Below are 12454 nucleotides of genomic sequence, written 5' to 3' on the forward strand. Positions count from 1 at the left end.
CCTGTTGGAGTGACATCCCTGCTGCTGGAGTTGCTGTGAGCACAGAAGGAGGATTTGAAAGGAAAAGAATGTTGATTGCCGAAGAAATGAATTCCAGTGTTTGGAATAAATCACAGCATTAATGAGAGAACAAATGGGAATGCCTGCTGCTGTATCTACAGTATATACAAAGAAGTAAATAGATCTGATCTCCTAGTTAAAGATATAAAATGATCACGCACTGATGAATTTTCATCAACTGTTTTTGAAGCAAGTACACACACAACAAATCCTTGATGAGGCAGCTTTTCCAGTTTGAGCTATAATTAATCTCGATCTCCAGTGCACTGAATTGCAAGGGTCACTCACTGAAAGACCACCCTTTAACCAATAGTTGTGAGCCTGACTGAAGAAACATGCTTTACAGATAAGACAGGAGGCTTGAAAGAGCCCACAGTTTAGAGGGTTGTTTTCCCCACCTGAGAATTTTTAAAAAGATTTTTGGTTGATTAACATAAAAAGAATTTAATAGTCAATAAACTGACAGCTTTCCTTCTTCTACACATTAGCTCCTATAGTATCTTAATAAAACAGATTGCCTGGTTGTGGGATCTTGCTGTGTGCATATTGGTTGTCATGTTTCCTACATGAAAAAAGTGGTATCACTTCAACATTAACTGATCAATACAACTACTTATCCCTCCTCTTATGGAGCATATCCAAATGCCTGTCTTTTTAATGCAGTCTTTGCCTTCATAATGCATTGATGTCATCATCCTTTTGACTTTCTCCCTTTTAAGCTCTTCGTCTGTTGCTATTTTCTATTTCTCTCTTCCTGCAACTGTACATTTTTCTGTCAGTTTCTCCTGTGTTCCATTGTGACCTCATGAAGGAGCAGGTTCTTATTTATGTTCTCAGATGATGTGATAAAGATTGTTTTTATTTAATATACTGATGTGACCAGCAGCATCTGTACTTCATGATTAAAAGTACATTTTATGTTTAAATTTTCCATTTCCAACTGTGGTCTTAATGGTAGATGTCTACGCAGAAATGATATTGGGAGAATAAAAACAGAAAACACTAGAAAAATTCAGGTCTGGCAGTATCTCTGGAGAGAGAAACTGAGTCACAGCAGTGTTGTGGAGCAGAAGGAGGCCATTTGGCCCATTGTGCATACACTTGTTCTTCAGACAAGCATCATTATCTAGTGCCAATCTCCGGCCCTTTCCCCACACTCTTGCATAATATTTCCATTCAAATAATCATCCAATGGCCTCTTGAATGCTTAAACTGAAGAAGAGTCATATCGGACCTGAAACTGCTTTTATTGCAATCAAATCAAAAAACCTCATCTCTTATTTCTTAAAAACGTTGCTCATCTCATTTCCAAAGTTACTTGACCTTTTAATAATGAGCCTGTGTGGGTTTCCACTGTGTGCTCCAGTTTCCTCCAACGATCTGAAGATGTGCAGGCTAGGTAGGTTGGCCATGTTAAATCACCCTTAGTGTCCAGGGATGTGCAGGCTGGGTAGGTTAACTGTTGCAAATACAGGGTTATGGGGTCAGGGTGAAGGGATGGGATGCTCTTTGGAGGGTTGGTGCTGACTTGATGGGCTGAATGGCATCTCATTGTAGAGATTCGATATAAATACAGTGGCTACAGGTCAGAGGCTAGGAATATTGCAGCAAGTAACATGCCTGACTCCCCAAAGTCTGTCCATAAGGCGCAAGTTAGGAGTGTAATGGAATACTGTCCACTTGCCTGGATAAGTGCAGATCCAACAACTCTCAACATAGATGACACTGCCTGGGACAAAGTAGCCACTAGATTGGTACCTCATTCATCACCTTCAGCATTCTCTTCCCTCACCACTGATACTCAGTAGCAGCTGTGTACCATCTACAAGGTGCATTGTGGAAATTCACCAAAGATCCTTAGACAGCACCTTCCAAATGCATGACAACTACCATCTAGAAGGTCAAAGGCACTAGATACATGGGAAAACCACCTCCTGCCAGTTCCAGTCCAAGTGTGGGGGGTATTAAATCACAGTCCTGACAAGTGTCTCGTGGACAGGCTTTGGGGAGTCAGGAGGTGAGCTACTCAGTGCAGTATTCCTAGCCTATGATCTGCTCTTCTAGTCACTGTAGTTATATAGCTGGTCCAGTTTAGATTCTGGTAAATGGTAACCCCCAGATTTTGACAATGGGAGATTCAGTGATGGTAAAACCATTGAATGTCAACAGTTAGATTCTACTTCAGAAGTGGTCAATGCTTAGTTCTTGGTGTGGCATGAATAACATATCATTTATCAACATCTGTCAGTGAATCCCATTCCCTTATTTAATCAACGTTGCCAATTTGATGTTTCTCAGATGTCGTCCTCAGAGAAAACTGTTCTCACCAAACCCACGCTGACAGAGGCCCAGGTTGTTGAGTTGGCTGAGCGGTTGTATGGTCTGAAGGTCTCCAGTGTCCAACCAATGCCCAGTTACGATGACCAGAACTTCCATATCCTGGTGTCTGAGAACCAGGCAATTAGAGATCACGGTCACAGCTACGTCCTCAAAGTGATGAACACGGCTGACAGTGAAGATGCTGATTTGATTGAAGCACAAACACGAGCCATGATGTTTTTGTGTGAGAAAGGATTCCCGGCACCCACACCTATCCCAACCATTGATGGCAAGATTATGTCTTTGGAGACCATTGGTAAGTTTTATTGATGACTGGGTGCAGTTACAGTTGAATTTTAAAAAGTCACTGTGTTCACCAAAGCATGTCATCTCTCAAATTTCTGTGTACTGTATTTCAAAATAATCAAACATTTGGCTGAATCAATACTGGCAGCTTCCACATTTCCCTTAGAAGCATGTGCCTCATACTGACCACTTCTCAACCAACAGAGTCATTATGGCATAGAGAAAGCCATTCAATTCATTGAGTCTGTGCTATTTCTCAACAGACTCACTCAGTCTGTCCTATTCAATCAAAATTTAAATCTGTATCTACTTGTTTTTGTACAACCAACTAATGGGAACAGCTCCACTCAAACTCCTTTACTCCAGAGAGGACAAACACAACATTCCCACCCAACCCCACCTCTGACGTTACAGCTCAAATCCCTGGGGCCAGTCTGATATACCTCCTTGGTACCCTCCCCAGAGCCTTCTCTTGCTTCTTTGTCACACCATCTTGAATAACTTCTGTAAACCCAAATGTAATCCATCCACTGGTTCTCCTTTATCTACCTGTTCTTTTCATCCTAAAATTAACCATGAAAGCTGTCCAATATGATTTCCATTTCTTAAAAGCATTTTTGGCTCTGTCTGATCATTTTACGATGTTTTAAGCCTCCCAATGGCTCGATAGAATATTGTTTTACAGATTCCTTTTGAATTAACCCCTTCAAATGTGGGCCATGTCCATTTTTCTAGACAAGAAGAAACAAATCCCCACAGTAAATATTTTCAAGTCCCTTCAGATTCTGTAAAACTGAAGTGATATCACCCTCTCGATGTTCTTTCTCCAAATGATAAATCTGTCCAGTTTATATAATTGATTCTTAGAATTCAATCCCTCCATTTCCTCAGTCACTCTGTTGGTCTCCTCTGTACGCTTCAATAGCAGCAATATCCCTCTGGGAAGCATGGCAACCTGAATTGTGTTCTCCATCCATAATGCTATCAGTAAACATGCAGAATTAGATCACATCTACAAACCCTTACAAAAAAAAACCAGAAATGATACAAAACACTTCAGCAGCCTGGATCATATAAATACTAAGTCGAATGGAACAATATCACTTCATCGGAGGCCACACTGCTGATTTTATCCAGCATAGTGACAAAATGTCTAGACTACAACCAGCCAGCTCGGCAAGCAAGTCAACAACCTCACCTAAACTGTGTGTTTGCACCAACGATTTATAAAGTGACAGGGTTATCTCATTATTTTGACCATTTAATGCATCCCCAATGTGAATTTGTTTTATTCATTGCTGCTATTTCTTTATTCATCTATGGGATGAGGGTGATCCTTAATTATCCTTCAGCTGAGTGGCTCACCTGGCTGTTTCAGAGGGCAGTAAATGGTCAACAGCATTTCTGTGGAGTGGGAAACGTGTACGTCTGACCAGTTCAGTTCAGATATTCAATAGGACTGCAGCTGCTGGAAACCAGAGCCTATACGTGTGAGGCTGGAAAAGCACAGCAGGTCATCAGGATGAAGTTCTAACGAAGCGTTTCAGCCCAAAACATTGACTTTCCTGCTCCTCTGATGCTGTCTGACCTGCTGTGCTTTCCAGTCGCATACCTATATATTCAACATGGCGATAGATATAGTTTTGAACATTGGCTTATGGAAAACAGGCAGACATGCCATACAGTGAGCTGAATGGTCTCTTTCTGTGCATAACTTTTCTATGGCTTGAAGGAAAAGAGGCTAATCAGAACAACCAATAATCTTATTAAATAGATGGAGTGGGAGATGGTCATAGTTTTTCTCCTTTGCCATTCTGTATGCTTGAATCTTTTTCTGTATAACCCTGGTCCAACATGAAATTAGTTAATTTACCTGCCTCAGTAGAAGGTTGGCAATGGTATCTTGGGCACAGGGAAACATCCTGATGTGCATCACAGGAATGTTACTGAACAGAGTTTGACACAGTCACAAAGGGAGGTCACATGGCAAATAGGAGCAGAAATAGACCATTCAGTCCATCAAGCTTGCTCTGCCATTCAGTATGAACATGGGTTATCCTCAATCTCAATGCCATACTCCTGTGTCTCCACATACCCCTTGACACCGATGGTCTCCAGTAATCTAGCTACTTCTGTCTTAAATATAATCAGTAATGTGTGTCACAGTGATTAAGGTGAAGCATATGGGAGTATTTGAGTGCAGAGCCAATGTGGATGTGAGCTTCAGCAACAGATGAGTTAAGACAAGAGCAGAGGTGGGCAATGCCATTAAGAAAATTTTATGGCAAAGGCCATACATCTTGACAATAGTACCAAAGACCTAAAACTACTGAAGTCCACAACTAATTGTGCCCCTAGGCAGATTCTTCCAGTACAGAACCAACAATTCTGTCTACTCAACAATGTGGAAAATTGCCCAGGTATGTTTTGTACGTATGCAGAAGAACAAGCCCAACCCAGCCAATTGTCATGGCATTATCAAGCAGGACTTGATTAGTAATAATCTGCTCACTGACATTCAGTTTGGGTTCCATTGGGGCCACTCAGGCCCTATCTACATTTAGCCTTATTCTAAACATGAAGAAAACAGCTGAATTGTGGTGAAAGTGACTGCCTTTGACACATTTGACTGAGTGTAGCATCGAGGAGCCTGAGAAAAATTGTAGTCAATGGGAATCGGGGAAAACTCTCTACTAGTTGGGAGTCAAAGAGGAAAATAGATGTTGTGATTGAAGGTAAATTGTCACAGTCCCAAGAGTTTCCTTGTCTTTGGCTTCAGCTGCTTCATCATTGACATTTGGGGGAGGCAATGGCCTAGTGGTATTATTATTGGTATTAAACCAAAGATCCAGATAATGTCCTGGGGACCTGGGTTTGAATCCCGCCATGACAGATGGTGGAATTTGAATTAAATAACTATCTGGAATTAAGAATCTAACGATGACGGTGAATCCATTGTCGATTGTTATAATAAACTCACCTGGTTCACTAACGTCCTTTAGGGAAGGAAACTGCCATCCTTACTTGGTCTGACCTATCTGTGACTCCAGACCCACAGCAATGTGGTTGACTCTTGACTGCCCTCTGGGCAATTCAGGATGGGTAACAAATGCTGCCTGGTCAGCGACACCCTCATCCTGTGAATGGAGAAAGAAGGTTGCCCCTCATTCTTCAATGTTCGAAGTGAAAGCAAATCAAATTTGTCTAATGCTGTATGCAGCAAAACCTTGACACCATTTAAGCTTGCGTTGTTGAATGGCAAGTACGCAAGTGCCAGTCAATAGTCACCTCTAATAAAAGAGAAGCTAGCCACCTCTATTCGACATGAGCTGGCTTTTGGTGGGATGGGGTAGAGTGTAATGGTAAAGTCAGTAGACTAATGCTGTTGGGGATATGGGTCAATACCATCACTGCCACTACGGCAGGTGGGATTTAAACTCAATTACCTAATAAAGTTTTAAAAAGTAACATTCAGTATCTAGTTGAAGTATTGGTGATTGTAAAAACCATTAGGCTTCCCTCATGTTCTTTAGGAAGGGAAATCAGCTGTGCTTGCCTGGTCTGACATACATCTGACTCCAGACACACAGCAGTGGGTTGACTCCAAACTGCTCTTTTAGATGGCCTAGGAAACCACTCAGTTTAGTTACATGGTTAGATCAGTCAGGGCACGCCACCTTTGCAGTATCCAGAGTCTCCAACTGTATCTTGATATCACACGGAGTGAACCGAATTGCCTGAAGACTGGTATCCATGCTGCTGGGAACCACAAGGGGAGGCTGAAGGTGATTGCAAATGCTCCAGCTGTATCTTTTGCACTGATGTGCTGGTCTCTTCCATCATTGAAAATGTGGATATTTGTGGAGCCGCCTCCTCCAGTGAGTTGTTTAATTGTCCACCATTATTCCCAATTAGGTGTGGCAGGACTATAGAGCTTATATCTGATCCATTGGTTGTCGGATCACTTAGCTCTGTCTATCACTTACTGTATATGCTGTTTGACATGCAATTAGGAGCTTCACTGGATAACACTTCATTTTCAGGTATGCCCTGCTGCATTCTCCATTGAACCAGGGTTGATCCCCTGGTTGGATGGTAATGGTTGTGTAGGGGATACGCCAGGCGATGAGGTTACAGATTGTGTTGGAGTACACTTCTGCAGTTGTTGATGCCCACATGCACCTCACAGATGCCCAAGTCTTGTGTTGCTAGATTTTTTTCAAAGTTTGACTAATTTTCCATGGTGATAGTGCCACACAACACAGTACAGGTTATTCTCAATGTGAAGGTGGGACTTAGTTTCCACAAGGACTGTGCAGTAGTCGCTCTTCCTGATGTTGTCATGGACAGAAGCATCTGCAGCAGGCAGATTGGAAGGATGAGGTCAAGTATGTTTTTTTCTCTTGTTGGTTCCCTCACCACATGCTGCAGACCCAGTCTAGCAGCTATGTCCTTTAGGACCAGACCAGCTCGATCTGTCACACTGCTGCCGAGCCACTCTTGGTACTCGATGCTGAAAATCCCCCACCCAGAGTATGTTTTGCCCCATCGCCATCCTCAGTGCTTTCCCCAAGTGTTGTTCAACATGGAGTACATTCTCATCTTTGACTTGGTGTCATGAGACATCATGGAGCCCACAGTCAATGTTGAGGATACCAGGGCACTGTCACTCACCTGTAGCCCACTGTGCCACCATAGCAGAGATGGTGATGGTGGTGTCTGGGATGTTGTCTGTAAGGTATGATTTTATGAGTATGAGAGTGTTAGGTTGCTGCTTGACTGGCTTGTGAGACAGCTCCCCCAATTTTCATAACTAGCCTCCAGATGTTAGTAAGTAGGAATTTGCAGAGGTTTGTAGTTATTATTCCGTTTGCCTAGATCAATGCTAGATCCCCCCACTGCATCCTAAAACCAGCTCAGCTCGTCCCCAGCTCCCTAACTTGTTCTTCCTCTCACCTATCCCCTTCTCCCACCTCAAGCCTCACCTCCATTTTCTACCTACTAACTTCATCCCGCCCCCTTGACCTGTCCGTCCTCCCCGGACTGAGCTATCCCCTCCCCACTCATACTCTCCTCTCTACCTATCTTCTCCTCTATGCATCTTCAGTCTGCCTCCCCCCTCTCCCTATTTATTTCAGAATCCTATCCCCATCCCCCTTTTCTGATGAAGGGTCAGGCCTGAAGCATCAGCTTCTGTGCTCCTGAGATGCTGCTTGGCCTGCTGTGTTCATCCAGCTCCACACTTTGTTATCTCAATGCTAGATGGTTTGTCCATGCTTTCCCAATTTTTTGAGCTAACAGTGACTACCCTTGACCCGAAGGCAGCATTTGACTGAAAATGTCATCAAAGATCTCTAGGCTCTGACCTTCTGTCCATTATAAGGTCAGAAGTGGGGATGTTCACTGATAAATGTCCAATATACGGTGTGATTCATGACTTCTCAGATATTAAAACAATCCATGTTAAAATGCAGCTAGAACTAGACAATGTCCCAATTTGTGCAGGAGAGCAAAGGAGTCCATAGCAAAGAAGCAGAGATTGCAATGCAAACTGAGGACTATGAATTTTGTTTTCATTAGAAATTAGTGTTCATCCAGTCCTAAGGTCGAAGAAGGAGTATGACAAATCTGATGCAGCATATGATCCCTTAATGGTGTTATGTAGAAAATGAATAATCAATCAGAGAAACCTGTCCTCCGCACCTTTACTGGGATTGACAAACCTATGGAATAAATTTCCCAGGAGGTAGCACAAGGGATGTACATGGCTAAACTCTGAGCTGGTGAGAATGAGAGGAATTGTGATGTATAGCAATCTAAAAGCCCAGGGCTACAGTAATTCCCTTCACTGAGTCTGAACATAGCTTGGCACCATTAGAGAAAGATTCCTTATCTGTAGATAACAAGGTGTGGGGCTGGGGGAACACAGCAGGCCAGGCAGCATCAGAGGAGCATGAAAGCTGACGTTTCGGGTATATGGAATTGTAAACAGAACAAAGTTTTAAAAGTACTGGGTTGGATGTGAAGGTACAGAGGGAGAAGTAGCTGATGTACATGAAGGATTTCTTCTTCATGAAGATTTTCCTTTCGTTATTCCTGGGTAATATTCTGTTTCTAGGCTCAAACACGATCTCTATCTCTACTACATTTACACATCATAGCCCCTAAACACTTATCTGACACAATAGCACTCTTCAGATCTGCTGTTGATCAACATATCCCACTCTGCCCTGAGAGTTTGAGAGATAGCCCAGATTTCCACAAACATGCAACTTGTTTACTCTCGTAAACAGCAGAATTGTAAAATTTGACCCCATTCTGGACTCGCCCACAAAAGGAAATGATTTATTTGTCTTTTATAAGCTCAAGAGACAAAAAGCCAAGCTTATGTAACCTGCGTCACTTTAAACTTCATTCTGAGGGTTCAGCACAGCTTAAGGTTCTTGCAAAGATTTATAGCTCGGGTTGTGAATGAGGTTCTTGACTTGCTCACTGAGCTGGCTGGTCGTAGTTCAGATGTTTCATCACCATGCTTGGTAACATCATCAGTGCAGCCTCCGATGAAGCATTGGTGTTCTACTCTGCTTAGTATTTATATGATCTGGTTCTTTTTTGCAAAGGTTTATATATGGGGTCTAATTTCATATGTTCATTGGTAGCGTTACAGGTGGAGAACAAGGCTTCTAGGAATTCCTGTGCCTATCTATGGTTGGCTTGAGCTAGGACGGTCACATCATCCCAGTTAAATTGATGCCCTTCGTTGTCCAAGTGTACTGAAATGAGGGAAGGTTCATCATGTTGTTTGCTGCTAGCTGATGTTCATGTATCCTGATGGCTAGTTTCCTTCCTGTCTGGTCAATGTAATGTTTTTGACAGTCCTTGTACAGTATTTTGTACACTACATTGGTCATGTTGCTAACCATAGTCCCACAGTTAACTAGTTCCACCTGCCTGCACTTGGCCCCTATCCTTTAAAACTTTTCTTATTCATATACTTATCTAAATGTCTTTTAAACGTTGTAACTGTACCCGAATCCAGCACTTCCTCTGGAAGTTCATTCCACACACGAACCAATCTCTGTAAAAAAAAAATTGCCCCTCATATCTTTTTCAAATCTTTCTCCTCTCATCTTAAACATGTACCCTCTAGTCTTGAAATTTCCCAGTTTTTTTGGGAAAAGACACCTGCCAGTCACCATATCTATACCCTTCATTATTTTACAGACCTTTATAAGGTCAGCCCTCAACCTCCTACACTCCAGTTTAAAAAAGTCCCAACCTATCCAGCATCTCCTTATAATCAAAACTTCCATTCCTGGCAACATCCTTTAAATCTCTTCTGAACCCTCTCCACTTTAATGAAATTCTTCACACAACAGGGAGATCAGAACTGGACTCATTTTATCAGAAGAGGCCTCACTACCGGTGTACAAAATGATCAGACGTGTAGATAGAGTGGACAGCCAGAGACTTTTTCCTAGGGTGGAGGTAGCTATTACGAGGGGACATAGTTTTAAAGTGAGTGGAGGTAGATATAGGGGAGACATCAAAGGTAGGTTCTTTACTCAGAGAGTAGTAGGGCCAAGGAATCGGCCTCATTAGGGGCATTTAAGTGACTATTAGATAGGGATATGGATGTTAGTATAAGGTAGGGGTGGAGGTTAGATAGACCTTAGGTTTAGGGTAAAAGTTCAGCACAACATCGTGTGTTGAAGGGCCTGTACTGTGCTATACTGTTCTATAGTCCTGTACAACCTCAACATAATGTTCCAACTCCTGTACTCAAAGGTCTGAACGATGAAAGCAAGCATGCCAGATACCTTTTTGACCACCATATCAATGTCTATGCAAAATTCAAAGAATTATGTGCCCGAAACCCTAGATCTCTTTGTTCTATGACACTGTACAAGGCCCTTTTTGTTACTGTATTTGTCTTTGTTTGTCTTACCAAAATGCAATACATCACATTTATATAAATTAAACCCCATTTGCCACTCTTCAGCCCTTGGACCAATTGATCAAGATTTCTTTGTAATCTTTGGTAACCTTCACTGTCCACTACACCACCAATTTTGGTGTCATCTGCAAACTTATTAACTATGCCGTCTATATCCTCATCTAAATCAGTTATATAAATAACAAACAAAAGTAGGCTCAGCATCATTCTCTGTGGAACACCGCTGGCCACAGGTCTCCAGTCTGAAAGTAACTCTCCACAACTACTTCCTGTCTCTTTGAACTGCCTCTAGTGCAAGTATATTCCTACTTAGAAAGGAGACTAGAACTATGTAGAGTACTCTAAGTGTTGTCTCATGTATAGTGTTATGGTGAGGAGGTCAGACTCCTCTGATAATTAAACCTGAAACATTCAGAGAAGCTCACCTCACCTCGTACTCTGCTAAAGGAAATGAGAAGAAATGGTATAGCCTGCCTTTCACCTCCCAATCTGTCATAAAGAAGAGGTTAAATGAAAGAAATCCCTGACATTCACTTTTAAGTAACATGTAACAATTTATTTACTTAATCCTGTCAGTGAACAAATTAATACAACTAGTAACAAACTGAGCAATTACCCCCAACTCCTAATTATTCCCTAACTGAACAAAATTCTACCATATGCTATTCCAATAAACACAAGTCCCACTTATATAATCCAAGTAACAAAAAATAAATAAAACTTAGTCTCTCAAAGTCCACACAGAATGCGTTTTCTGGAATGTTTTGCCTTCTTGACCATCTCTCAATCATAAACACCTTTCTTCCACTGATCCTGATGCTTTCTCTGTGAAGACTCTTAGCTAGAAGAGCCGTGGTACCTTTTATGGATAAGATGGTGGTTCTTAGAGAGCTTAGCAATTTCTTGTGAGAGCGAGGTGCTTATTTCTCAGACAGCAAATTTGTTTTCACTTCAGATGACAGTTGGCTCACCCCTTGATTTAAAACAAAATCCTTTCTTATATACCCTCAATGACACAACAATTTCTTATGATATGATTGGTTTCATGTTGTCAAAACCATCAGTTTAAATTCAATTGGCTTTCAACCACTGAAGGTTTGGTTTAAATTAATTGTCTGAGTCCAGCTTGTTGCCAAAACATCAAAACAAGACTGAAGGGTCCCGACCCGAAACGTCAAACTTCCCTGCTCCTGTGATGCTGCTTGGCCTCCTGTGTTCATTCAGATTCTCCAGCATCGGCAGTTCTTACTATCTCTGTATCGAAACAAGACTGCTGTTTTGCCTGCTAAATGTAAGGCCTTTTGATACACTTGTTTCAATTTGGGGCTCTCTGCATAGCACTTGCAAACTTCCAAGCACAGACAAAGCGTAATCTTTTAAAGGGACCACGCACTTCTTTTTCAACAAACAAATTCTAGCTTCCTGCCTTCCAATTCACGTTTACTCTACATAACTTCATAATAACAAAGTGTGACGCTGGATGAACACAGCAGGCCAAGCAGCATCTCAGGAGCACTGAGATCCTGAGACGCTGCTTGGCCTGCTGTGTTCATCCAACGTCACACTTTGTTATCTTGGATTCTCCAGCATCTGCAGTTCCCATTATAACTTCATAATGCTGCTTTTAAATTCTCAAATGCTTCCTGGCATTGTTCTGTTCACTGAAATTTTGTGTTCTTCTTTAACAAATCCATCAGCATGCCATCGTGCTACTGAAATTTTGTATAAATGTACTTTGGAATCTGAGATAATGGGAACTGCAGATGCTGGAGAATCTGAGATAAAGTGTGGAGCTGGATGAACACAGCAGGA

General features: G+C 41.9%; 1 protein-coding gene across 2 annotated transcripts in view; it reads left to right on the forward strand.

Moving 5' to 3' along the window:
• Positions 1-12454, forward strand: part of LOC125446785 (hydroxylysine kinase-like) — a 110453-nt gene that overhangs the window by 34074 nt on the left and 63925 nt on the right. For both annotated transcript variants that reach the window (XM_048520596.2, XM_059640212.1), the window contains one exon: positions 2359-2695. In XM_048520596.2, coding sequence (XP_048376553.1) covers positions 2359-2695 — 337 coding nt within the window. The remainder of the gene's footprint in view (positions 1-2358; positions 2696-12454) is intronic.

Source organism: Stegostoma tigrinum, chromosome 36 (genome assembly GCF_030684315.1).
Source record: "Stegostoma tigrinum isolate sSteTig4 chromosome 36, sSteTig4.hap1, whole genome shotgun sequence".
Taxonomy (NCBI): Eukaryota; Metazoa; Chordata; class Chondrichthyes; order Orectolobiformes; family Stegostomatidae; genus Stegostoma; species Stegostoma tigrinum.